Source organism: Dama dama, chromosome 21 (genome assembly GCF_033118175.1).
Source record: "Dama dama isolate Ldn47 chromosome 21, ASM3311817v1, whole genome shotgun sequence".
NCBI classification, from domain to species: domain Eukaryota; kingdom Metazoa; phylum Chordata; class Mammalia; order Artiodactyla; family Cervidae; genus Dama; species Dama dama.
In genome coordinates this window covers 59,657,656-59,684,330 of record NC_083701.1, presented here as the reverse complement: position 1 = coordinate 59,684,330, position 26,675 = coordinate 59,657,656, and the positions used below count along the sequence as shown (strand labels likewise).

General features: G+C 39.7%; 1 protein-coding gene across 1 annotated transcript in view; it reads left to right on the top strand.

Annotated features, from left to right (window-relative positions):
• Positions 1–9,674: 9,674 nt before the first annotated feature.
• The window catches only part of ATP6V1C1 (ATPase H+ transporting V1 subunit C1), a 36,844-nt gene continuing 19,843 nt past the window's right edge, over positions 9,675–26,675 (top strand). The window contains exons 1-3 of the mRNA XM_061123631.1: positions 9,675–9,829; positions 21,645–21,811; positions 23,030–23,097. Coding sequence (XP_060979614.1) covers positions 21,680–21,811; positions 23,030–23,097 — 200 coding nt within the window. The 5' untranslated portion in view covers positions 9,675–9,829; positions 21,645–21,679. The remainder of the gene's footprint in view (positions 9,830–21,644; positions 21,812–23,029; positions 23,098–26,675) is intronic.

Below are 26,675 nucleotides of genomic sequence, written 5' to 3'. Positions count from 1 at the left end.
GGGGTATATAGATGAGAACACCCAGAATCATACATAATAGCGAGTGGTAGACCCAGGTCCAACGTACTTGTTACATGGAATCCCTGCCTGATATCCAGTCCCTCTAAGATTGTACTTCACAATCCTCCTTCTCTTTATCCAACTCATGCTCACCCCTCACAGTCACAAAACTTTCACGGCCCCCAAGAGGAGCAGTTACACCAAGAACATTTTGTCAGATGCTAATTCATATTAAAAGCACTGTGCCTCCCCACCCCAACAAAGTGATATTATGATATTAATTGTATTTTTCAAAGCCATCCCCAGCCTGCTTGAAGTTTTCTACTTTGGAATTCAGGTCCCATATCACACACGCCTTTGGGAGCAGTACAGCTCAGAACTGAAATCCTACTGTTGAACTTAAGTCCAAGAGCCAAGATGTCTAAGCAATCTAAATATCCATTGACAGAGGAATGGATAAAGAAGATGTGATTCTATCTCTACAATGAAATATTACTCAGCCATAAAAAAGAATGAAATTATGCCACATGGAGTAACATGGATGGACTTAGAGATTATCATACTAAGTGAAGTGTGGAGTAAGCCAGACAGAGAAAGACAAATATCATATGACCTCACTTATACATGGAATAAAAAAAAAGAAAAAAATGAGCTTACATACAATGCATAAATAGACCCACATACATAGGAAAAAAGCTTATGGTCGCCAAACAGAAAAGGGAGAGGGGAGATAAATTAGAATTATGGGAGTAACATATACACATTACTACAAATAAAATAGATAACCAACAAGGACCTACTATTCAGGAAGGGGACAATTCTCAAATTTTGTAATAACGTGTAACAGAAAAGAATCTGAAAAAAATAGCTATACATACGTATGTATGTATAACTGAATCACTTTGTTGTCCACCTGAAACTAACACAACACTGTAAATCAACTATATTTCAGTAAAAATGAATACTAAAAATTAAAAATAAAGAGCAAGGGTACTTTTGGACTCACGGGCCTCTCTGGGCGTCTCCTGGATTGCCTGTCCATGCGCGCTGCTGAGACGGCTTGCTGTGCAGTAGGCCCTCCTGACCGCATGGCGGCGCCACCTGACGGCTCTTCCTGCCTCCTCCGGACACCAGGTTCTATCACTTGACCCTCCCTTCCCTCACACCTCAGCTCCTACCCGTCCAATTCTTACAACAGTCCGCTTTCTCTCCGGTTTACCCTTCGAATCGATTGACTCCCCTGGGCCTGCAGAGTATCTTCCATTTTCCTTCAATTAATAGACAAAGACTGACTGATTTGACCACGTTCTCTGCAGATACCAGCCTGACCTCTGACCGCAAATGTATCTTACACAATTGTTCGAATAAATCATTAGCCCATTTTAGTTCAGTTCAACATATATTTATTAAACAGGAAACTGTTCCACATATTCAAGGAGGTGAGTTGGTGGAGGGCAGAAAGTGAAAGTGAAGTCGCTCAGTTGGTTCCAACCCTTTGCGACTCCATGGGCTGTAGCCTACCAGGCGTCTCTGTCCATGGAATTTTTCAGGCAAGAGTACTGGGGTGGGTTGCCATTTCCTTGGTGGAGGGCAGAGGGGGTTGTCAAAAATGTGAGGGGTTTGGGATTTCACCCTGGTTTGCCAGCTAACAAGGTAGTCTGCCATATTTTCATGGATGCTGACATAAGACACAAATCTCTTAGGTCAGTGAAAAGGGACTTTATTACTCCGCACACAGTAAGTGGCATGAGCATACTCATATGTATGTCAGTTCCCCTGCCTCGATTCCTACAGGATGGATGTGGACAGACAGACCTGGATGCCCAAACACACAGTGGGTTCCATCACAAAAGAGGATCCTGAACTTAAGAGAACCCATGTCTCTCAGACTAGACAGCACGAAAGCTTACCTAGGCAAATGTACCAGGGAAGATCCTCTGGAGAAGGAAATGGCAGCCCACTCCAGTATTCTTGCCTGGGAAATCCCATGGACAGAGGAGCCTGCCAGGATACACATGGGGTTGCACAAGTTGGATACGACTGAGCGACTAAACCACCAGTAACAGTGAAAGATGATGACAATAGTGAAAATTGAATGTGGGGTTTATGGGAATTCTCTGCTATCTTTACCACCTTTCTATCAATCTAAAACTATTCTAAAATAAATTGCTTACTTTGCCTTTGATTTGGACAGCGGGGGTACTATTAATATCTCTACTTTATGACATTGTTTGTTATACAAACACTCTTGAAAAGAGAATCCAGACAAACAGCAGAAATGCGAGGAATCTATGAAGCATTGTCTCTCAGCAACACCCATTGTTTCGACACCATCTTGGTTTCTGGTGAATTTTTCCCATAAATAGCCACTCTGCTGGATGCTCTGATTAACTGACAGAGACTGGGCAACAAATCTGTTCAATTTGTCTCATATAGCATCTTATTAAGGTTACTGTGATCAGGAATCTAGCATCATGAGGAGGCCTTCCTGTAGTAATGACCTCAGTTATACCCCCCAGGGTCTTAGAATCAAGCCATTGGACAAATCCCCCAAACTACCAGGGTCTTAGTTAAGAAAAGTCATGGGGCTCTCTCCATAAGTTTCTCTATTTATCTCTCCCCTTGGCCCAGGGCATTAATATAAGCATGGCAGGATTTATTAGCAAGCCTAGAAGCAATCCTAGACTATGCCCTGGCATAAGAGGAAGAAGTTTAAAGCGATTCTACCGTCTATAATATCCCTGGCCAGTAATCTGAGTCAGGGACAAATTTTGTACTGTTTTTTTTCAAATTGGATGACTTCCACTGGAGGAATAATTGGCCACAGATTGTGCATAAATAATGAGTCAGTTATCCCTTTGGGAAGCTCTTCCAGGTAATCAAAGGAAGTTTCATTGGGGGCTCTCAGTTATTTGAGAGCTATGTGATCTACTAGTGGTAGTTCCTTAAATACTTGAAGGTCTCTTACAATCACCTATAAGGTGCAAGTCACCATGTTTTGGGGAGGAAGTCAAGATAACGCTTAGTTTCCTTGCAAGTGATACAGTCCTGGGAAGGCACATGGTAGCACTGGAAAGACAGGGTGGCTTACTATCGGTGGTGGCCCTCAGCTCAGACCTCCACTGTTCAAAGGACACGGGTTGGCAGTATCACCAACATGGCCTCTCCACCAGCTGTTAAATCTTGGCATTCTCAGGTTGCTTTGAATAGTCAGGTCTGGCCTTTGTTTATGGAGGAACTGCCTGATTGCAGTCAGACTAAGCTCTGCTGTTTATCCATGTCACCAGGGTGGTGGCACTTTTTCCACCCCAAGGAATGACTGAGCAATGGCTGTAGGAATGGGGTCGGGGAAGACAGCTAGAGGTGTGGACAGGGGTTTTGTGTGGGAGGTGCAGGAGTTGGGACACCCGTTGCTATTTCAGATAGATGTTTTGGATAAGTTAAGGAAAATGGGGGTCAAACTTCAAACTGTGTTCAGAGTCATCTGGCAGGGGATGGCAGACCCAGCCAGCAGTGATTTAAACCACCATGCTTGCAAGAGTTTAGCAGAATCACGCTAAGATGTTTTCATTCCGAAAGAAGGGTCCAGGGACAATTCCAAAGGACAAAGGTCCTTGGGGTTCTTGCTCCCCCACCCTGGATGACCTGCTGAGGTCTAAGGTGTTTTTTGCACAGGTGGTGGGTTGCTGTTCTCTGTTCATCATCACATATTCTGTGTGTCCCATTCCAGTAGCTGTACCTTCACCTCTCCCCAGTCATTCCCTCCTCTTACCAAGATCTTTCATTTCTGAGTCAGGCATGAGAGAGAAGGCATTTATAAACTTACAGTGACTTGATGACATCCCCACTTTGGCTCATGAGCCACTGTAGACAGAGCTGATGAGCAGTGTAACGAACCAAATGGTCACTATCCGTATGCTATCATTGTTGTTTGACAGGCTGTGGAAATTTCTGCCTGTCCTAGACAAATATTAGTACCAGTCATTACAAGGGGCGGACCTGAGGCTAAGTGCCAGAAATGTAGGAAGAGAATACTATAGCAACCATGGCCGCATTTGGAGTCTTTGAAATGACATGGCCTGCAACCACCTCTCATTTACAGGCAATTATAACTCAACCCCTGGTGGCTCAGACAGTAAAGAATCTTCCTGCAATGCAGGAGACCTAGGTTAGATCCCTGGGTTGGAAAGACCACCCTGGAGGAGAGCATGGCAACCCACTCCAGTATTCTTGCCTGGAGAATCCCACGGATAGGGGAGCCTGGTGAGTGACAGTCCATGGGGTTGCAAAGAGTCGGGCACAACTGAGTGACTAACAGAAGATCAAGATTAAGCAGAAGATCATTTATTGCTCAGCAGACCATACAATCTAGCCTACAACAGAAACTGTACAATTGGGTTTACTATCAATTTCCATGGACTTCTTGCAAATTCCATTAATTGACCTATGCAATGCTCATCCTTTGTTTTTCAAAAAAGTCTGTCTTTGATATATCCCATCCTTGTCACCAACACTATCAAGAACTGGGAAGGGTTTCAGATTTTACCCAACAAGTTAGCCTGGCCTGTCATGGTTGCTGGTAGTGGACACAAAACCCATGGGGTCAGAGAGAGAGGATTTTTTTTAAAGTCTTATTTATTTATCCATTGACATATAGTTGATTTACAATGCTGTGTTGGTTTCAGGTATACAACAAACTGATTCACTTATATATACGCATATATATATATATATATATATATATATATATATCTCCTTACATATATGTGTATGTATTTTCAGATTCTTTCTCTTAAAGTTTATTGCAAAACATTGAGTTCCCTATGTTATACAATAGTTCTTTGTCAGTTATCTATTTTATGTATTGTAATATATACATATTAATCTGAATCTTCTAATTTATCCCTTATCCCCTCCCCTTTTGGTAACTATGTTTGCTTTTATGTCTGTGTATCTACTTGTTTTGTATGAGAGTTCACTTGTTTTTTGTTTTTAGATTCCACATATAAGCAACATATTTATCTTTGTCTGACTTACTTCATTTAGTATGATAATCTCTAGGTCCATCCATGTTGCTCCAAATGGCATTATTTCATTCTTTTTTATGCCTGAGTAATATTCCACTGAATATATGTACCACATGATCTTTATCCATTCACCTGTCAATGGACATTAAGTTGCTTCCACATCATGACTATTGTAAATAGTGCCGCTATGAACATTAGGGTGCTTGTATCTTTTCAAATTATGGTTTTTCTTCTGGTATATGTGCAGGAGTGGAACTGTAGGAACATATATTGTTTGTCAAGAAACTGGGACTCTGAGAACATCCTGGGTCTAGTACTAGCAGTCTCCGCCTCAGCACTACTGACATTGTGGATCAGATGATTCTTTGTTGTGGGGCTGTCCTAAACATTGTAGGATGTTTACCAGTATCTATGACTTTTGCCCTGATTTCACTAGATACTAGTAGCATCTCACTCCCCACAGGCTATGACAAACAAAAACACCTCCAGACATTGCTGAACATCCCCTAGTTGAGAACCACTAGTCTAGTGTATCTTATTATTCTTGGCTACGCTCTGCAGCTCGTGGGAGGATCTTAGTTCCCTGACCAGGGATTGAACCCAGGCCCTTGGCAGTGAGAGCACAGAGTCCTAACCATTGGACCACAAGGAAATTCCTTAGCATATCCTATTCATTAACCCTGAGCATTTAACTCTAAAAATTCCAGATGTATCAAATAATTTTCAACGCTTTACCTTCAGAGTAGGCTTAGTTGTTCAACTAAATCTTTAATGCTGATGATGAAAACAGATATTATGATGTAATGAACATATTTTACATAAATGTTTTCCTACCTTTCCCCGTTATTTCCATCCTTACATGGATGAAAATAGAATGAGCATTTTTAAGGCTTCTCATCTATACTGTCAAATTGCTGACCATAAAAACTGTACCAGTTTACAGAACCACTAGTAGTATAAGAGATTCTGTCTTATCATACTCTCACCAGCATTGGCTATTATGTATATACTACTATCTTTGCTAATATATTATTCACATTTATTTTTATATATTATTTATTTTGATAAATATTTATATGTATGTTATCTTAATTTATATCTTTGAGCACTAGTAAGAGTGTGCATTTCCCCATATGTTTTATTTCAGCCAATGGTATTTCCTTTTATCTCAATTTTTTGTGCTTTTTGCTCGTTTCCCAGTTAGGGTCTTATTATTGTTCTTATTAATTTGTCTGAGCTCTTTACATATTATTAACTGGATACCATAAATTTTTACCAAAAAAAGTTCATGAAAGCATTTGAGTTCATTAAAGGTATGGGCAGATGGCAATGGATTTACATTACGGCAATTAAAATGATCTCAAATGGGGTTCTAAGCAGACCTAATTTTACAAGTTCTTTATCATGTTGTTTTCTTTCTTCTCTGCTCTCTATGCCTTATGCATTCCTTGCATGCCTTCACCTGCTCCTCCTGTTTCCCTTCCTTTCCAATCTCTATTGGAAACTAGTTTAGACATGGTTTTGTTTCTTTGTCTCCATGTACCCAAGCTCAGCTTATCTTCAACTCTGCTAGTTTATCTAAGTGTTTTCCTAAACAAGGACACTTCCTTTTCTAAGAGGAATATCAGTTCTACCTTTCAAGATATTACAGTTGTTGCTGTTCAGTCGCTTAGTCATGTCCAACTTTTTGCAACCCCATAGACTGCAGCATGCCAGGCTTCCCTGTCCTTCATCATCTCCCAGAGCTTGCTCAGACCCATGTTCATTGAGTTGGTGATTCCATACAACCATCTCGTCCTCTGTCATCCCCTTCTCCTCCTGACTTCAGTTCAATTCAGTTCAGTTGCTCAGTCGTGTCCGACTCTTTGCGATCCCATGGATTGCAGCACGCCAGGCCTCCCTGTCCATCACCAACTCCCGGAGTTTACTCAGACTCATGTCCATTGAGTCAGTGATGCCCTCCAACTACCTCATCCTTTGTTGTCCCCTTCTCATCCTGCCATCAATCTTTTCCAGGATCAGGGTCCTTTATAATGAGTCAGTTCTTCACATCAGGTGGCCAAAGTATTGGAGCTTCAGCTTCAGCACCAGTCCTTCCAATGAGTATTCAGAATTGGTTTTCTTTAGGATTGACTGGTTTGATCTCCCTGCAGTCCAAGGAACTCTCAAGAGTCTTCTCCAACACCACAGTTCAAAAGCATCAGTTCCTCGTTGCTCAGCCTTCTTCATGGTCCAACTTTCACATTCATACATGACTACTGGAAAAACCATAGCTTTGACTATACGGACCATTGTTGGCAAAGTAATGTCTCTGGTTGTTAATATGCTGTCTAGGTTGGTCATAGCTTTTCTTCCTAGGAGCAAGTGTCTTTTAATTTCATGGCTGCAGTCACCATCTGCAGTGATTTTGGAGTCCAAGAAAATAAAGTCTGTCACTGTTTCCATTGTTTCCCCGTCTATTTGCCATGAAGTGATGGGACCAGATGCCATGATCTTAGTTTTCTGAATGTTGAGTTTTAAGTCAGCTTTTCACTCTCCTGTGAAAAATTATTTTGATTCCTATTGTGTGACTAATTACAAATACTTTCCCCACTTAGTTTCATTGAAACATTTATCTTTTTCCTTTGAAAAAATTATGAGGAAAAAATAAATCTTCTCTATGCATTTTTTTTTTTCAGTGCTTTAAGCTTAGAAGGTGCTTTAGGTACGTGGAAATGCAGGAAAAGGTGTGTCATGCCTACTATACATACTTAGATACCTATGATGCTCCTATGCATAGTAAGGAAAAGCAAGCATCCCCAATCTTTGTAAAACACATTCCCTTCCTATCAGAAGCCAAAGAAAGCAAGCATACCATGCTTATTTTAAACATGTTTGCTAGATGTTTTAAATGAGACATGCTAGGTCTGATGATAACTGGAGGTAACATTTATTGAAAAATGCTTTATACTGCCTCTCAAGTATAACATGGTGCTTAAAACACTGCAAAGTGTTCAGACGTCAGAAATAGATGCACTTGAATTTAAAAATTAAGAAACAGACATAAGAATTCTGCCTCAGGGCCACACACAAAAACCAAAAGGTTTCAAACGCAGACCCTAATTTTCACTGCCTAAAGCAGCTATCACTAGTCTCACTAGTGGGTGTTTAAATTTTAATTAATGAAAGTGAAATAAATTTTAAAACTCAGTTTTTCAGTCACAATAGCCACATCTCAAGTGCTCAAGAGCCACTTCCGTCTAGTGGACACAATATGGAAAGCACAGATTAACATTTTCACCACCAAAGAAAGTTGTATTGGACAGACAGAGCTAACAAAACATGGCCTTTGGGCACACGTTATGATGCCAAATAAAGCCCTTGGAATTTCTGAGGAGTTTCCAAAGCTGTGTTACAGAACCGGTTGTTGGAATTGCCTGAACAGCATCCAAAATTAGTGAGAAGCATTAGGTTGAAGATAGGTTGGTTGGTTGGTTATTACTTTTTATTCAGATGTATTACTAAGGCTCTAAGAAATTCTGTGGTGAATTTCTGCAAGGACATAGGCCCACCCCTATCACGTAAATATTATTGCCTCCAGTTTACAGGTGAAGAAGCTGAAATTCACAGGCCTGTGGTCACACAGCTCCTCAGCAGCGGAGCCAGGATTGAAAACCAGATATGTCTATTCCCTTGTGCCAAACAGCTCTGTGATCTCTAGCTCTTCACCTTCCCTAATATAAAAGTACTGAATTAAAAAATAAAAAAGTTTTTGATTTTTAATGCATAGAGAAGATTTGTTTTCTCCTCATAATTTCTTCAAGGGAAGAAGATAAATGTTTCAATGAAACTAAGTGGGGAAAGTATTTGAAACTAATTGCACAATAGGAATCAAAACCAAAAACTGAATTAAAAAGTTGTCTAAAAAAAAAATTCTCTAACGTTTCTAAACTATGTTCTGAACCAAAATAATACCACCTACCTTCCCAAGCTAATGAAATATGCACGGCTCAGGAGAGCGGCTTGCTATCTCTTTTTCTCCCAAAGGATATGATTTCTCCTGTCCCTGCCTCTGCCCTGTAACCTTGTTTGGTTTTCATTTTTATCTACTGTGGTTCCAACTATCCGATGTTTATCACATGCCTCATAGACGCCCGAACTAGATTATAAACTCTCTCCTGCAAAGAGTGATTCACGCCGGTAGACAATCCTAAGAAAATGAGCACAATGACGAGTGCATAGTAAACGCTCTAAAGACATTTACGGAATTAACTCGAAGTGGACTGAAAGGAAAAGGTGCATCAGAGGCTGAAGGGAACTCTTAAGGATATTACTCAGAAAACCGGGCTGTCCGAAGAAAATCCTGAGTGGAGAAGCCTGGAGGCAAAGTCCGAGCCGCAGAAACTTGAACAAAACCGGGATAACCTTAACGATGGCAGCGATGAAATGCATAGGTGGCGGACGGGACTCGGGCGGAACTCCAGAAGCAGAAACCCCACCCACCCCGGAAGAGCTCCGCCCACTCAGACTCCAGCTCCCGGGGAGCCTCCCAGCCCGGCTCCTCTTCCGAGGGCTCGGCCGTGGCGGCTGCGCAGTGGCGCGCGCGTAGGCGGAGCGGCGCACGTAGGCGTGGCGGCGCGCGCCGCGGTCAGCTGACCGTCCTGGCTGGCACGTGACTTGCTCCGAAGGCGCCGGGGTCGAGGAAGCCGTGAGGCCGGAGCTTAGGTCGGGGAGGGGATGGAGCGCTGAGCCGTTAACGCCTGCCAGGCTGTCCGCCTCTTTGCCTGTTACTGCCTTCACGTCCTCGTTTGACACTTCCCTGGGTCAGTGAGCGATGGCTACCCCGCCTCGGGAACCCCGGCCGGGCTGAAGCTCGCGCTGCGGTCGCCGCTTGGGAGGGATGGGGGCGGGCGCGGATGCCGAGGCTGTGGCGTTGGAGCCGCCGGCTGGGCGGCCGTGTCTGGTTTCTCGGCGCGAGTTTGTCGCCGCCGTGGGCCTGGGTTCTGTCTCTAAGGGGAAGGGAAGGAGGGGAAAAGAGAAAGGGCCCTAGGGGCTGTTCTGTGGCAGAGGCAGACATAAACACTGCGGGTCTGAGGCGTTTCTCCTTGGGTTGGGGTCACAGCGAATCCTCGCTCAGGGGGACGAAAGGTAACAGAGTGGCCCAGACGAGGATCCGGGGTGGTGTGTGTGAGGTCACAGCGAGCGGTACAGCTTCCCCTGGGCGTACGTGCTTGCGAGTAAGGTGATGGTAATGTAGAGGGTCTAGGAGACCCTCAGCGAGGACGCAGGGTCCCTGTGACAGGGGAAAGAACGGGATTCCAGAGAACTCAGAGCGGTTTTTTTTTTGTTTGTTTGTTTGTTTTTAATTAGAATGGGGGAAGAGTAGGCAAGAAACCCTGAAAAGAAACTGAAGGAGTCACACAGGCAAATTGAATCACCAGAGAAACAGAGGAGCAAAGGGGAGAAAAGATTAGATTGTGTTTGCACCCCTCACTGAGTGTCATTGTAGCTACCCCCCCCCCCCCAATAGCCCCGAAGTGCACAGGAGATGTTGGATCATTTGGGGGTTGGGGAGACTCTTGTGAAGATCTGTTTTGATCTTCCAAACTTATACTTTGGTGCTGTCATCTACTCCCGAATACCTTTTATTGAACAACAGTCACAGAAATTACATTTTTTAAAAAAAATTATTGTGTTTTTAATTGCGCTGGGTCTTAACTTGCTGTGAGCCGGCTTTCTCTAGTTGCCGCGGGCCGGGGGCGGGGGGAGTCTCTAGCTGTAGTGTGCGGGTTTCTCAAGTTGTGTGCATTTTCGTGAAGCACAGAGCCTGTAGAGCGCTGGCTCAGTAGTCGTGGTTTAGTTGTCCTGGGGCATGTGGGATCTTCTCCGGCCAGGGATCGAACCCATGTCCCCTGCATTGCTAGGCGGATTCTTCACCACTGGGCCGCCCCGGAAGCCCCTTGCATGTTTGTTTGCTTCTTACAGGTCTTTGAGAGGAAGTAGATGAAAATGCCATTCATTGTATAGACCGGGACCTATCTAGATAGACTCTTGGACCTAGAAACAGATCAAATGATGTGTTTTAAGTCTAGCATAACTTATACTGTCTTCTGACTGCCAATTACCTGCCCAGTACTTAACCACAATCTCTCTAGAGAGAAGGGTGAGTTTCTCCTAGTGCATTCTTACCTTTGATTCAGCACTTTCAGTGAAACTTGAGTAGGACAGCTTCAAAGGGATTCTGCAGAGGTGGTCCGTGCTCTAAAAACCAGTTTTTAGTTAGCTTGGGTGAAGCTGTTCAGTTTACAGTTCAGCTGGAGGAGATAATAAGCAGCAGGGTGGGCAAAAAGTGCTCAGCTTGTCAATCACGGTTCTCTGGCAACTAGCACGTCTCAAATTGTGCTGAAGAGGGAACCTCGGGATTGTGTCTCAAAACTCCCGGATCTTTTTCTCTTTTGGTGTATCTTGCAGGGACTAGATAAAATCTAAAGAAACTGTACTCGGGGTCTGACTAAAGTAAATGCTGAAAGCTAGATGGTTTGTGTAATACTGCTTTTAGAACTGGGCAGTAAATGATCGCTTTTATTTTTTGATATGTCTGTCTTTGGAGCCTTATTTACATTAGTTCTGTCTATCTAAAAAGAAACATTTGGGCTTCAAAAGTGTGATTCTCTGATTATTTACACAACTTTCGAAATAATTGCATTGGCGGAAGAACAAAGCTGGAATGCCAAAATAAACCTTTGACAAAGGGTCTCCTTGTGGTCCCCCAGTCCCTAAGTGATCAGTCGTCTTTTAAGCTTGAGTCTGCTCAGGGGGATCTGCAGTTTGCACCGAGTGAGTGTGTGTGCTCAGTACTTCAGTCATGTCTGACTCTGTGACCCCATGGAAATACATACCTCTTAGTTGAATTTTGTTCTGGTACGTGTTCTGATCTGCCAGAGTAAACCTTTTGCACTCTTCGGATATGCAACTTTATACCTTTTTATTTACAATCTAATTCATGTTCAGCTCACATTTCACTGATATTTTAAAGACGTAGTAGAAGCCATTAGCATGGTACTTTTGAAAAGACAGCTCAAGCGGTGAAACTGGGCAATCTAAATTTTCCTTTCGACATGAGTGATCCTTCGAACTAGAAAATTCAAACTGTATTCTTGATAATGAAGCAAAATTCTGTTCCACGGGTGTAGCAGATCTGGCATATCTGCTGTATATTTATTGATTTCCAAGAGGAGTCCTTAGGGCAGTGGAGGAGAGGTGCTTTGGTTCCATCATAGACCAGAAGATGCAACCTTAGCTCTGTATTTGAAAATAAAATGCTAGACAGATGTAAAAATGGTGTTGTATAGAAAGAGGTTGATGTATCTTTTAAGATACTTTATGCAAACTATCCATGGATAGGAAGTTATTTGTAAATAAAGGTGGTTAACAGGTGGATTGACTTAACTATGACAGTTGTTTTTGTTGTTGTTGTTAATGAGCTAGCCTATAGTTCAGTGTTTCTCCGTGGGTGCTGTTGGCATTTTGGACAGAACTGTCTCTTGTTTGGCCATCAGCCGCTAAATGGTGGTAGTGACCCCCATGTTGGGACAACCTAAAATGATCTCAGAGATTTCCAAACTCCTCCTGGAGGAGAGAGGTACCATTTGGTTGTACAACACCCTATGCAATGGCATCCTTTGTCTGTTGAACATATACCTGAGTGCTTCTTACTGACAGGCCCTCTACTATATGTTGGGGATATAGAGTTTAAGAGTAGTGTTTTAATAAACTTGCTTGTAAAATGTATGTAGTCACTAGCTCTGTGACCTTGGGCAAGACATTTCATTAATTGCCCTCTCATCTGCAAATACGGGTGGTGATACCATCTTCCTCGAAGGAATCAAGTACAAAATTGCTTAACATGTTGAGTGCTGATCACATAGCGCATATTCAGTAAGTGGTTGTCATTACCAGGAAACAGGATCTCAAGCTTACTTGAGTGACGAATTGGGGAGAGCAGACTTGTTTCAAGTCTTTGGCTTGTTGAATTTCAGGCTAGAATACATCCTCTTAGAGATATTAACACCTTCTGGTGAAAAATGTGGTGTTGTGATTCAGTCACTATTATCAGATACCAACCTGAAAGAGAAGGGAAGTAACATTTTGGGAGACAATGAGTGTAGAGTCAGGGAGTTCCCTGGCATGGAAGGAATTGTTTGCTCCCTGGGAAAGTGTTGAGTTGCCTGTGGCAGAGAGGAAACGTCTGGGGGCTCAGAAGGTTCTGGTGATTCCTTTCAGTAATGGTACAGTGCCCTCCTTGCCTGTCTATGGATTCAACTTGCTTTAGCAGAAATTGCAAGAGGTTTTTTTTCTTTTTTTTTTTTAAACATTGTGTTATATGTTGTTATCTTTCTGGCTTGTTTCTGTTTTTATGATGGCATCTATGCCTAAGTAGGGCTTGGCTTTTGCAAATGTATTTCTGGCCATATACAAAGATGTAAAAAAGATGGCTGTTTATAAAATACATCCACTAAAGTTCTTTCACATTTCAGGATATTTATGGCATGAAGTTCAGGTAATCCTTAATGTGATTATAGGCCATCTGTAAATGCTGTTTCAGTTGAAGACAAAACAACACAAAAGTTAAGAATGATTTAAAGAAGGTGTGTGTCCTAACAATTTTAAACTTACATGTAAATCACTAAAGTCTCCCTTGGGAGGTAAAATTCCTTGTTGTTATTGGAAGCTTTTATTTAAACAAGTTTTATTGTGAGCAAGCCCCTCCAACAATCCCAGTTAAGATGTTTCCTTGTTGAAGGATAGAATTTAGCATTCAGAATCATTCATTCATTCAGAAGTTACCATTCAGGTAATTCTTACCTTTTATTTGTGTGGTATTAAAATTTCAGGGGAAGAATGTAGCAACCTTTGAAGATGGATGGATTGTGGCTCTTTTGCACTCTGATCAGTTCTGTTCGAAGTTGATGTGTCACAGTTGGAAGGCTGTGTGATATTTCATGATATCTGAGGTATTCCTCCTTGTGCAGGTTGAAATAAGCCACTTTAGTGAAAGCTTGGTATTTTCAAGGACTGAAAAAGGATGTTTTTTGCATGTAGACCAGCACCAGTCTTTCTTGTGAAATTTAAATTTACTGTGAAAGGTGGTTGCATTTCAGAGACTCAGGCGTTGGTTTCTTGAAAGCAGTTAAATATTGGAGCACTTACTGGGATGCTCTATTTTTTCGTGGTTGCCCCTGTCTTGGGTCAGGCTCTTACCTTCATCCACAAAAAAAGTGCTAGTATCTGTTTGGGTTTATTATCCTCACCTCTTGTGTTACCATGATAGTTGTTATTTACTCGTCTTTTGGGGTAGGGGTACACTGCAAGGCATGTGGGATTTTAGTGCTCTTGAATCCATGACCCCTGCAGTGGAAGCACAGGCTTAACCACAGGACTGTCAGGCAAGTCCCTACTTTACTCTTTTTATTTCGCATCCTAATCACTTGTGGTCGGAAAATAATCCACTGCCTTTAAATTCTTAGAAGTGGATGATACAGTAATGAAATAAACAGGCTCCAAGCTTTGAACCCAGGATTTTCTTTTCTTCTCTCCTTTCTTTCCTTCCATTTTGGAAAAGACTTGTTACTGTTTAAAGAAAAAGCATACTTATTGCAGTCAGACAAGATCGACGTGTTTAAGAAATTTGACTAGTGTTTCTCTTGTGCTTCCAGTGCATTCTGCTTGATTTTTTTTATCTTATCATGTGCCTTGTTTTCTTTCTACTCTTGGAGGAGGGCATGGCAACCCACTCTAGTATTCACGCCTGGAGAATCCATGGCCCGAGGAGTCTGGCAGGCCACAGTCCACGGGGTCACAGAGAGTTGGACACAACTGAAGCAACTTAACACGCACAGCCTCCCATTACCTCGAGCAATTTTTTTTTTAATTAAAAAAAAAAAGTTGTGGCACCCTAGCTCCCCAGTCAGGGATCGAACTCCTATCCCTGCCGCTGGACCTCCAGGGGAAGTCCCTAGAGCAGTTTTTTTAGCCTTGGAAAAAAATTTCAAGAAGTTTTGGGAGTGAATCAGGACTCTACACTGTGGTCACAAAACCACCTATTTATATATATGGCATTAAAATCCTCTATATTCTCTCCTACACAAATGAAATAAAATTGTGTTTCTTGAGCAAAACAATATAGTTTACCCAGATTTTGTTTTGTTCTGTACTTGATTTCATATATCATTTTGCTTTTCACTTATTTTTTAAATTCATAAGCCGCCGTAGAAAGCATTGTAAAGTGGGTTGATACATTTAAAGTTTCTACATTCCACAGAACAAAAATAATTTCTGCATTATAGAACTGACAGTACTGTGTGATTCTTGATAGTGATGATATGACATGTAGCCATCTTATTAAGGAATGGTTGCCATTTCATGTAACATTTACTGTATAATTCACTAAATAATCATGGAAATGCTTGTTTTACTACAGTGGTTCTAAAACCTGACTGATCATCTGATTTACTTGAAGGACTTAACAAGAAAATTAAAAAAAGAGTCCTAGGTCTTACCCGGTGTAGATTCATGGAATATAGGAGCAAAAAAGGATCCTGGATGTGGGAATCCAAACCTCTCATTTTGCAAAGGAAGACATTTACGCAGACGATGACATGCAAAACTGGGATTAGATTCCAAGTCTTCATATTCTCAGTGCAGTGCCCTGGTGATTACATTGCGTTTCCTGAAGCTGGCCTTTGGATTCTTTGTGGCTGCAGTTCCCAGTGAGACAAAAAGACCTTGATCTCATGCTTCAGGCACAGGTACAGTCCAGCAGAGAATGACTAGAGAGCTTTAAACTAGACAGTTGGCAGAGCTCATGGTGCTGAAGGGCTTTATGAATACCTTATGAATACCTGGGGCATCCTGAGGAATCCCAGGAAGGTCAAATCTTAACTGGTAGGGCTAAGTTAGCACCAGAGTAAAGATTTCGACCTAACCTAACAAAGTATTGGGCTGGCCAAAATTTTCTTTTGGGTTTTTCCTTGAGGTTTTACAAGAAAACCCAAAAGAATTTTTTGGCCAACCCAATGTAACAACCAGCCTTGAATGAAACATGCTAAAAGCTTAAGTAACTTAATTGACTGTCAGAACAAAGCGCAACATACTTTTATTAATATTTATTTTTTTGGTCATACCAAGTGTCTTGCAGATCTTAGTTCCCTGATTAGGGATTGAACCTGGGCCCTCACCATTGAAAACGGAGTCCCAACCACTGGACCACCTGGGAATCCCCTGTTTTTTTTTTGGGGGGGGGGGGACTTTTTTAAAGCATAACATTCTTTTATATATTTTTTAAATTAGGTTTTATTGGAGTAGAGTTGCTTTACAGTTGTGTTAGCTTCTGCTGTATAGCAAAGTGAATCTGCTCTATGTTTACATACATTAAAACACAACATTCTTAAAAGAAAGAAAAAATCCAGTGATCAACAATTTAATGTTGTGAATTACAGATATGCCCAGGGATTTAATAGAAAACATGAACATAATGAAGAAAGAAGTTTTAAAAGACTGAACTTCTAAGGCTGAAAAATACACTGAGAGTGAAAAATTCACTTCTTGAGACAAATAGCGGATAACTGTGAAGAAAGGGTCAACCAACGAGATGTAGCAAGAAAGTTTATAAACTGAAGTGTAGAGAGAAAAACAGTTGGGGAAAAAAAGAAAGGAAGCTCAGTGACCTGTGGGACAATGTCAGGTGGTTTAATATACATGCCATTTCTGTCTCAGAAAAGGGAAAGAGAAGCAGGAAAAATTTTTGAAGAAAATGAATTTTGTCCTGAATTGTTGAAAACTCTAAACAAAGGTTCAGGAATCTCTCTGAACTACAAGCAGGATAAATCCTTGTGACCCTGGGGTAAGCGAATCATGTAAAAGAAAAAGTTGATAAACTGGACATCAGAATTGAAAACTTGTAAGAGCACCATTAAGGCAAGGCAAGGCACAGAATATATGTTTTATACACACACATCTCTCAAAGAAATTACACCAGGATCATATGAAAAACTAGCTCAGTAAGGTCAATGGAATTTAAAAAAAAAAAATGGACACAATATTTGAATAGAAACTTCACAAAGAAGAGATACAACTGACTGATAAGGTGAAAAGATCCTGAACTGTAACCATCACGGAAATGAGAGCTACAACCCACTGGAATAGCTCAAACTAAAAAGGCTTACAGCACTAAGTGTTGGTGGGCATGTGAAACAGCTGGAACTGTGTATCTTGCTAATGAAATGCAAAATACTTCATCTACTTTGGAAAAGTTTGGTGATTTCTTGTAAAGTTAAATATGGATTAATCATTTGACTCAGAAATTCTACTTCCAGATGTTTATCTAAGAGAAGTGAATATGTATTTTCACAAAAGCTTTGAAAAGGAATGTTCTTTGTTGTTAGTGGCCCCAAACCGGTTACAATCCAAATGTCTTATCAACAGGTGAATGGAACCACAAACCATAGTACATTCATGTAACAGAACACTTAAGAAGTAAAACAGAATGAATCGCTACACAGGACATGGACAAATATCAGAGCCATGCTGAGCAAAGGAAGCCAGATACAAAAGAGAATGCAGTGTGGACTTCCGTTTACACTGGAATTCTAGATCAGGCCCAATGAGCCTAGAGTGCGACAAAAAAACAGATTAGCATCTGCCCAAGGTCAACAGTGGGATTGGGATTGACTGACCCTACATGTGAGGGAAGGGTTTGGGAAGACAGAAATGTTTTTAACTTTGGTTTTGGTGGTGGTTACACAGGTGTATGTGTTTGTCAAAAACTCATCTAATGTGCTCTTGTGGGTACATTTTATTGTATATAAGTGATATTTCAGTGAAATTGATTTTTCTTTTAATGTAAAGGAAGTAAAGGGGACCAAACCAATTTATAAGCAAGGTACTTTATTACTTGTTTCATCTTCACTGTTATGTATTCATTCAGGAATATTCAACACACAGTTTTTGAGGTTCTGCATACCAGCTTCTGTGCCAGGACTGAGAATACACTTGTGAACAAAAACTATTATGCTTTCCACCTCCTCTAATGTGCAGTTTATCTGGCAGAAAGATATCAATAAAAAGTGTCTCTCAAGGAAATACTGAAAAGGTGCTATGAGAACATATAACACATTCATGCTTAGCATATAAGCATGTGATATATGACGCTCATGTGATACATGACATGATAATGCACTATAATATATATATCATAATTTATGAGGCACTTTCTGTGCCTTGGTTTCTTCTTGTATAACTACTGTCCATCCAGTATGCTAAATGAGTTAATCCATATAAACTGTTTTAACTGGTGCTGGTAGGTAGGAAGTGCGCAAGAAGTATTGGCTGCTATCTTGATGACATTTGACAATTATGGTTGTCCAGTATTGCAGGCTACTAGTGTGCTAAGGAAACACTGAAGTAGGACCAGGTTTGGGGGAAGAGATTAGGAGTTTGACTAGAAATGTGTTTTTGTTTTTTGAGATATTCAGGTGGAAATATCTTGTAGCTGAGACTTGTTGCGTATAGCTCTGGATGCACAGAGGAGCCTAGGCTGGAGCTAACAGTTTGGGAGTGTTCAGCATCTAAACTGGAATCTAAAAAAGACCACCCAGAGAGCAACCGAATGCACACATATAACAGGGGGCCTTAAACCTTGATCTGAGTTTTGAGGAATGCCTTTTAAATCATTTTCTCTTTTGTTTAACATGTGATTTGCCTATGTTAATGCCTGACTTCCAAAATACAAGAAGAAACAAAGGGAAATAATTAGGCATAAAAACCAGTGAGTTGAAGCAGTCAACAGAGGTAGAAGTGTCCAGACTTTTTGGGCAGGTTTGACTGTTACTGTGCAGCTCAGAGAGGAAGGGATATGTGTTTTGTAACATGGATTTCTTTTTTTTACCATCCCTTTCTCCCTGACACACACACAAATATGTTCCTCTGCAGAGATTAGTTTGTTGGAACTGAGCTTAAATTGTACTTAAATTTCAAAGAGAAAATTTTTTATGTGACTTGTCTAAGTGACCGGATAACATTGGGCATTGTTTAAAAAATAAAGAATTTGTTTAAAAACAGGGATTTTGCAGAAGACTTACTGATGCTTTTCTTATGAGCATTTCTTACATTTATCCTTAGATACTTCAGTAGCTTGTCTTTCCCATCAGGTTCCTCTTGTATAGTTAGTTTGCTTTGACCAGAGGATAGAAGAAATGAGGCCATTGCTTTGCCTAAAGTACCTAGAGGTTCTTTCTCAATCCCTCTTTTTTATATTTCTGTATTCACACTTAAAATAATGAAAGACAAAGGCTTAGTTACTTGCAGCTTTACCAATCTTTAATGTCTATGTTACTCTAGGGTTGTTTTCTGAAAGACTCTTAAGTTTAAAAAAAAGTTTAAAAACATTTAAATATTTCTATGGCTCTTATTTTTTTCCCCTCCAATCAGAATTTTTGATTGGTTCAGAGTCACTGGTATATTTCATTTTATCATAAAACAAGCATTTATAAAGTCCCTGATGTTGACAGGAATTGTATATGCTGGGCTTTCAGGGCGTTAGAAAAGAAGGTATGATTTTGGTCCTTCAGGATTTCCCAGTCAGGTGGAGAGGAAAAAATGTTATGAAAACAATGAAGCAGAATAGTGTGATAACTGCATTATAGTGGCATTGATAACATAGTAAGTAAACAAGATAATTCCTACTTGGGATACTGGGAACAGCCTTTGAAGGCCAGAGGGGACTCTAGTTCTGTTTAGAAATAACATGACATTATTTCTTTCAACCCTAATGAAAACTCAGTAAGTTGGGCAGGTCTTTTTTTATAAATGAGAAAATGTGATCCTCTTTCTTATTTCTTGAAATCTTTTGAAAACCTGTTGGCTGAAAAAGAGTTTCTAGAACTCTTAAGTGGTATGATAGTGACATCTACTGTAATAGCTCATATTGTTACAGTCTTTGAAGAAACTGCAGTTCAGATAATTTAACAGTGTCATAAGGAGGACGTTAAAAATTGATTCTATCACCTGCCGTTTTTCGAGGAGAGGAGGTGTAAAAATGTGTCATCAAAGACTGGTTTTCTGGCCAGGCTGAGTGCTTTGTCTGGGCCTGCCATCACTATAAAAGCTCTGTTTAGTTTGTTGGCCATTTGAGAGAGTGTAGTTCTTAGTGCAGCTTTTTTTTTTTTCCAGTAATGTTGGAAAAATCATCTTAGAGTAGGATTCTTGAGAGATTGATTTAGTACCAGCATTTATATTTTTACCAGTCTCATCTCTCTGAATATGTTTTTTAATTTGTAAATGGAAAGGATCATATGTATCTTACAGAGGTGTTAGGAAGATTGAGATGACAATGTATAAGACATTTAGAGCAGCACCTAGTATATGGTAGATGCTCTTAAAATGGAAGTTAGGAAAGAAACAAGTATATAGAATGACATCTGTGATCACCTTCAATTGTGAAATGACTAGGTAGGGTTAATTACAGTGGGCTTCTAAAATTAGGAAAGTCCATTGTAATTAACTATCATGCTTTACATTTTAAAGGAAGTTTAAATTTGCAGAGTTCTTTCACATTCGTTATTTGATTTATTATCAGGACAACTTTGTAAGACAGTTAATCTTCTATCTAAGACTCCAAATTTCAGGAAAGGTTTAAAAACAAGCTGTGGTAGTAGAAAGTTTATGTTGGTTATAATGAAAGCATATTAAAGTAGAAATAATGATACTGTTATATCGAGTTCTTTTATATTTTGTGTTTTCCTGCTTTACCTACTTACATTCCCAAGAGATTTGGCTTTGGGCTTTGTTTTTCTGTGTGTGTGTGTGAGAGAGAGAGAGAGAGAGAGGAAGGAGGGTAAAGGGGAGAAGGAAAGAGAATGGGGAAGAGGGTTGTGTGTTTAATGGAACTCTGGAAAGTGAGAGCCACAGCCTCCTACTCAGATCCAATAGTGTTGTATGTTATGCACCCCTCCCAGGCATATTTTAAATAAAAGACTGATTTACAAGGCTGCTTGGCAGTATTTTTGTATGTGTGCAAATTTGTCAGCGGTTGATGGCCATTAAGTATATGCTAGGGATTGAGATTAGTTTGACTAGGGATTAGAATTTGGCTGACCTTGCAGGATTTGCTAAACCAGATGTAGCTAATTTATTTGGTGGCTACTGTTGAAGTACATTGATTCAGTTCTTTTTCAAAGGCGAGAGTTATGTGTGGTTTTTCACTTCCTATTTAGGTTTTTTATTTTAAAAATTTAAGATAAACCCATTAATTGGTGACTCTTCAACTTCTTTGGGGGATTGAAACTGTTGGTGGCTGACATTTTTGGTAGTCTCCCTTCTTGACTAGCTCCCATTTTAGGATGTTGGGTAATTTTTTCAAAATTGTGTGCTTCATGTGTTAGGTCTTTATCATCACTTTTTCCTAGTATCGTAAATTTCCCATTTTTATGGACTTATATCCAGGTAAATAAATTTGACTTTGTTTAGGACTGTATGCCACTGTTGAATCAATTTTGCAACAAGCTGTGCTGATCACTCTGAAATAATTTAGAAACAAGTGGTAGTAAATGTATTTTTAGTTTGTTTTGTTTTACATTTCAGAGCCTTAATTTTGGAGGAAATATCTGGTAAACAACATGACTGAGTTCTGGCTTATATCAGCTCCTGGGGAGAAAACATGTCAGCAAACATGGGAGAAATTGCATGCGGCAACTACAAAGAACAATAACCTTGCAGTTTCTTCAAAGTTCAACATTCCTGACTTAAAGGTAAACCTGTGCTGTGCAGGGTAGTTCATTGTGAAGGAAAGGACAGCTGTCTCTGCTTTCCTTTTGGTCAAAATGAGATACCCAGGTTCTTTCAAGAGAAAGCTCTATGGATTGGCGTAATTTACAACTTACCTTGTTCTTTCTAATTTTCAGATTTTAGATAACAAGGAAATTGAGATTTTTTTGAAGAAAATTACTAAAACAAAGTAACATTTTCCCCTAAACTTTTGTGCTTTTCTAAAATATAATTTAAATTTTAATGAGAAATCTTATGAAACTACTTGATGTGTTAACTTTCACAAATAAGATTTTTAGAAGTGAGAAATCTTAGGAATATGTATTATTAAATATCACAGTGAATACATTTTTCTGTTATTCATGTAATACTCACTGATACTGTAACTTTTGCCATTGCATCTCTCTATTATTCTTGGCAAATCTAGTTATTTAATGCAGTTTATCTATTTAACGTTTATTAAACATCAGTAACCTAGCAGCTTCTAAGTGAAGCAGACTGCCAGTAATCAGTTGACTGAACTTTTGTAATGGATGGAAAAGATCATGATATTTATATTTTGCTGGTTAACCAAATGAGACAATTATACACAGCACTCATTTAAGAAATACTTAAAGCCCCTTGATACACTCCTATAGACTGTGGACATTTCTTCTAAAACATGCTCATTTATACATACATGGTTTTGTGTACAAATTAAATTTACAGGGAATTCTCTGGTGGTCCAGTGGTTAGGACTCAGAGCTTCCACTACAGGGGACGCAGATGATCCGGGGTCTGGGAAATAAGTTCCTGCATGCCCTGTGGCATGGCTAGTAATAATAAAGATTCCTTTAAAAAAAGAGACAAAAAAACCCAAATGGAACTAAAGACCCTCTGATGCACAGCCGTGGATCCGTGTTTAAAAGCCACTAAGGTAAACCACAGCTTCAAATGAACCCTCCCACTGGGCAGGACAAGTAGAGGCACGGGCCTGCTCTTGTGGAATCTTCACATCTAAATGGTTGTCCTCATAAATTAGAGGATTATCTTGTACATATAAATAGCTTTGAAATGTCTTGCATTTTTTAACCACACTTGAATTTTATGAAATAAAATATGGAGAACTTCAGATCTGCAGGCCTTTCAAATCATGATGCTATATTACCTTGTTTTTTTAAAAAAGGATGAAATCTAAGTAATAAAATATATTTCCCTTCTAGGTTGGCACACTTGATGTCCTGGTTGGTTTGTCGGATGAACTGGCTAAACTGGATGCATTTGTAGAAGGGTAATGTATTTATTTATATACACAGGCTAGAGCAGGATGAGAGTGGCTATTATCAGGCTCCCTCGGATTGCGTTTATTATTATATATATACATACTTTGCTTATTGGAATGAATTTAGAGATCAGTCAACTTTAGTACCTTTTCATCCCCCTTCTGTTATCATAAACATCCTGTTCCCATTAGCAGTTATCCCCTACCCCCACTACCCACTAATCTGCATTCTGACAATATAGATTTGCTTTTTGTGGACATTTCATATAAATGGAGTCGGAAAATACATGGTCTCTTGTGACTGGCTTCTTTGCCTTATAGTGTTAGTCACTCAGTTGTGTCTGACTGTCTGCAGCCCCATGGACTATAACCTGCCAGGCTCCTCTGTCCATGGATTTCCCAGACAAGAATACTAGAGCGGGTTGCCAGTCCCTTCTCCAGGGGATCTTCCGAATCCAGGGATCAAACCTTGATCTCCTGCCTTGCAGGCAGATTCTTTACCATCGAGCTTCCAGGGAAGCCCTTCTTTGCCTTAGTGTAATGTTTTCAAGGTTCATCCATGTTGTAGCATGTATCATTTAATTTCTTTCTATTACCAAATAATACTACATTGTGCAGGTAGACCGTATTTTATTAATCCATTCATCAGTTGATGGACATTAAGGTTGTTTCCACATTTTGGCTCATGTGAATAAATGCTGCTGTGAATATTTGTGTATAAGTATTTATATGTTCATGTGTTTTCATTTCTTTTGGGTATGTACCTAGGAGTGGAATTGCTGGGGCATACGGTAACTGTATTTTCAAGATTTTGAGGACCTGTCTGATTGTTTTTCAGAGTTGGCTGCACTATTTTACAGTATCACCAGCAGTGTATGAAGGTTGTGATTTCTCCATATTCTTGAAGAGACACTCGTTACTATCCATCTTTTTGATTATAGCAATCCTAATGGACATTAAAGAGTATTTCGCTGTGTTTTTGATTTGCATCATGGGGTCGCAAAGAGTCAGACACGACTGAGCGACTGAACTGAACTGAATGGCTAATAATGTGTTAAGCATCTTTCCATTTGTTTGTTGGCCATTTGTGTTTCTTCTTTGGAGAAATGTCTGTTTGGATCCTTCACCTGTTTTTTAATTGACTTATTGTTCTTTTGATTATTGACTTGTAAGAGTTCTTTATATAGTCTGGATACAACTCTCGTATCAGATAGGACTTGTAGATATATTCTCCCATTCTCTGGCTTTTCTTCACTTTCTAGGTGGTGTCTTTTGAGGCACAAGATACTTGATTTTGCTGTCCAATTTATATCTTTTTTGTGGCTTATGTTCTTGTCCTTGTATCTTAAGAAACCATTGCCTAATCCAAGGTCACAGTTTTGTGTCCATATTTTCTTCTAAGAGTTTTATAGTTTTAGCTGTTACATTTAGGTCTTTTTAATTCATTTTGAGTTACTTATTGTATATGGTGTGAGGTAGAAGTCTATCTTCATTCTTTTGACTGTGAATATCCAGTCATCCTAATGCCATTTGTTGAAAAGACTATTCTCTCTTTGCAGTGAATTGTCCTGACACCCTTGCAAAAATCTGTCGAACATAAATGTAAGGGTTATTACCATTTCTGAACTGTCTTTTGTGTTCCATATTCCTGTCCTTATGCCAGTACCACATTGCCCTCTTTACTGTAGCTTTGTAGTTAAGTTTTAAAATCAGAAAGTGTGAGTTCTCCAAGTTTATTTTGTCTTTTCAAGATTGTTTTGGTTATTCTGGTTCCTTTCATTTCCATTTTAATTTTAGGAATACTGTGTCAAATTTTTGCAAAATGTCAGCTGGAATTTCAGTGGGAATTGTGTAGAATCTGTGGATAATTTCAGGAGTGTTGCCACCCTAACAAATTAAGTCTTTGGTCAGTGAACATGAGATGTTCTTCCATTTATTGGAAGATTTATTTGGTGATGCTTTTGTGTTCAAAATTCCGTTACATTAAAAGATTTTTCTAGACTACAGGTTTAGTTACTTAGGAAATTCAGTTCCTGTGTATTTTAGCTGAAGGTGATCATGGGATCCTTAATAACTTTCTGTATCTTGATTAATTGACAGAATCAATCTACAGTCCATTCGAGTCTTGACAGACAGAGCTTTTAATACTTAGGGCTTAGGTAAATAGGTATAGTTAAAAAAAAAAAAAAAACAAGAATTTTGGTGAATCTTAAGAAGTGTATATCTGATTGAAGCTTTAAAGGAACAGGCTTGAATGGAGGGGAACTTATTCTCCAAATCTGTGCAGAAGGCTCTTCCCTTCTGTGTTGTTAGACTGTTCTGAATTGATAGAACCTGAGATGCACTGGCTCTGCTAATAGAGGCTGAGGTGTTTCAGAGAGATCTTTCCACATAACAGTGTGTGCTAAGGAAATAAATAGACCTAAAGATGTACTGGGCTTCCCAGGTAGTGCTAGTGGTAAAGAACACATATGCCAATGCAGGAGATGTAAGAGATGTGGGTTTGATCCCTGGGTGGGAAAGATCCCCTGGAGGAGGATGTGGCAGCCCACTCCAGTATTCTTACCTGGAGAATCACCGTGGACAAAGGAACCTGGCAGGCTGTGGTCAATAGAGTCGCACAGAATTGGACACGACTGCGGTAACTTAGCATGCACACACACAAAGATGTACTCCCGAGGTGAAAGGTCAGTTCAGAACCAGTTTTGCTGTTGAATTAGGCAAGAAATAATGAAAACCTCAAGTAATAGGAAGCATTAAGCAATAAAAATGGAGAAGAGAGGATGAAAGCAAAAGTAACAAATTTGCTGTTAGGGCTAATAATTCCTTGCATATGTATAGAGCAAATGTGAAAGTAATTATTGATGATACTCTCAAAAAACTGACACATGGTAAGAATTGTCTCTTGGTTTCTTAATGTAAGTTTTTAATTAATAAAAGGGTTTGAGGAAACTTTCTGTGGTTGCCACCTTGAGGTGATTGTCCTTTCTGCTGTCCCACCTACCTCATTACAATGTTCAGTCGATAAGGAAAGAGACATTGGGAAGGGAGGCTCCTGGAAATATAATTATCAACACTTATTTGGAACCTTATTCATCACCTCGATAGCTTTCTCGATTTTTCTTTAAATCATCAGCAGGATGTCCTGAATATAGTATAAATTGGCGCACATTTTTTTAGGAAATTAAGTGTCACGCAGATGCAGTTCTTGTGCACTGTTATGCAATCTTGTCCTTATCAGTCTCCCTGAAAAATTTGAGGAATTTAAAAAATCATATAGTTCTTAATTAGACTTTGGTAGAATTGATAGATGCTAGCTTGTAGTGTTACAGTTTTTTAAGTTTGAACACTGTGGTGGTGTAGATTATACTTTGTACTTTTTCAGTGGTCTAACCATTAGAACTGTATTTTTTTCTTTTTAAAGGTGACCATATGTCATAGCTACTCTTGTAGAGATGCAGAGGGAGATTGTGAATTTCTGAGTTATGTAATGTTAAGTTGATAAATTTGATATCAGACAGTTTTACACGCTGAACTGTTTTCTGTGGTAAACCTGCACTTTTTTTTTTAATTGAAGTATAGTTGAT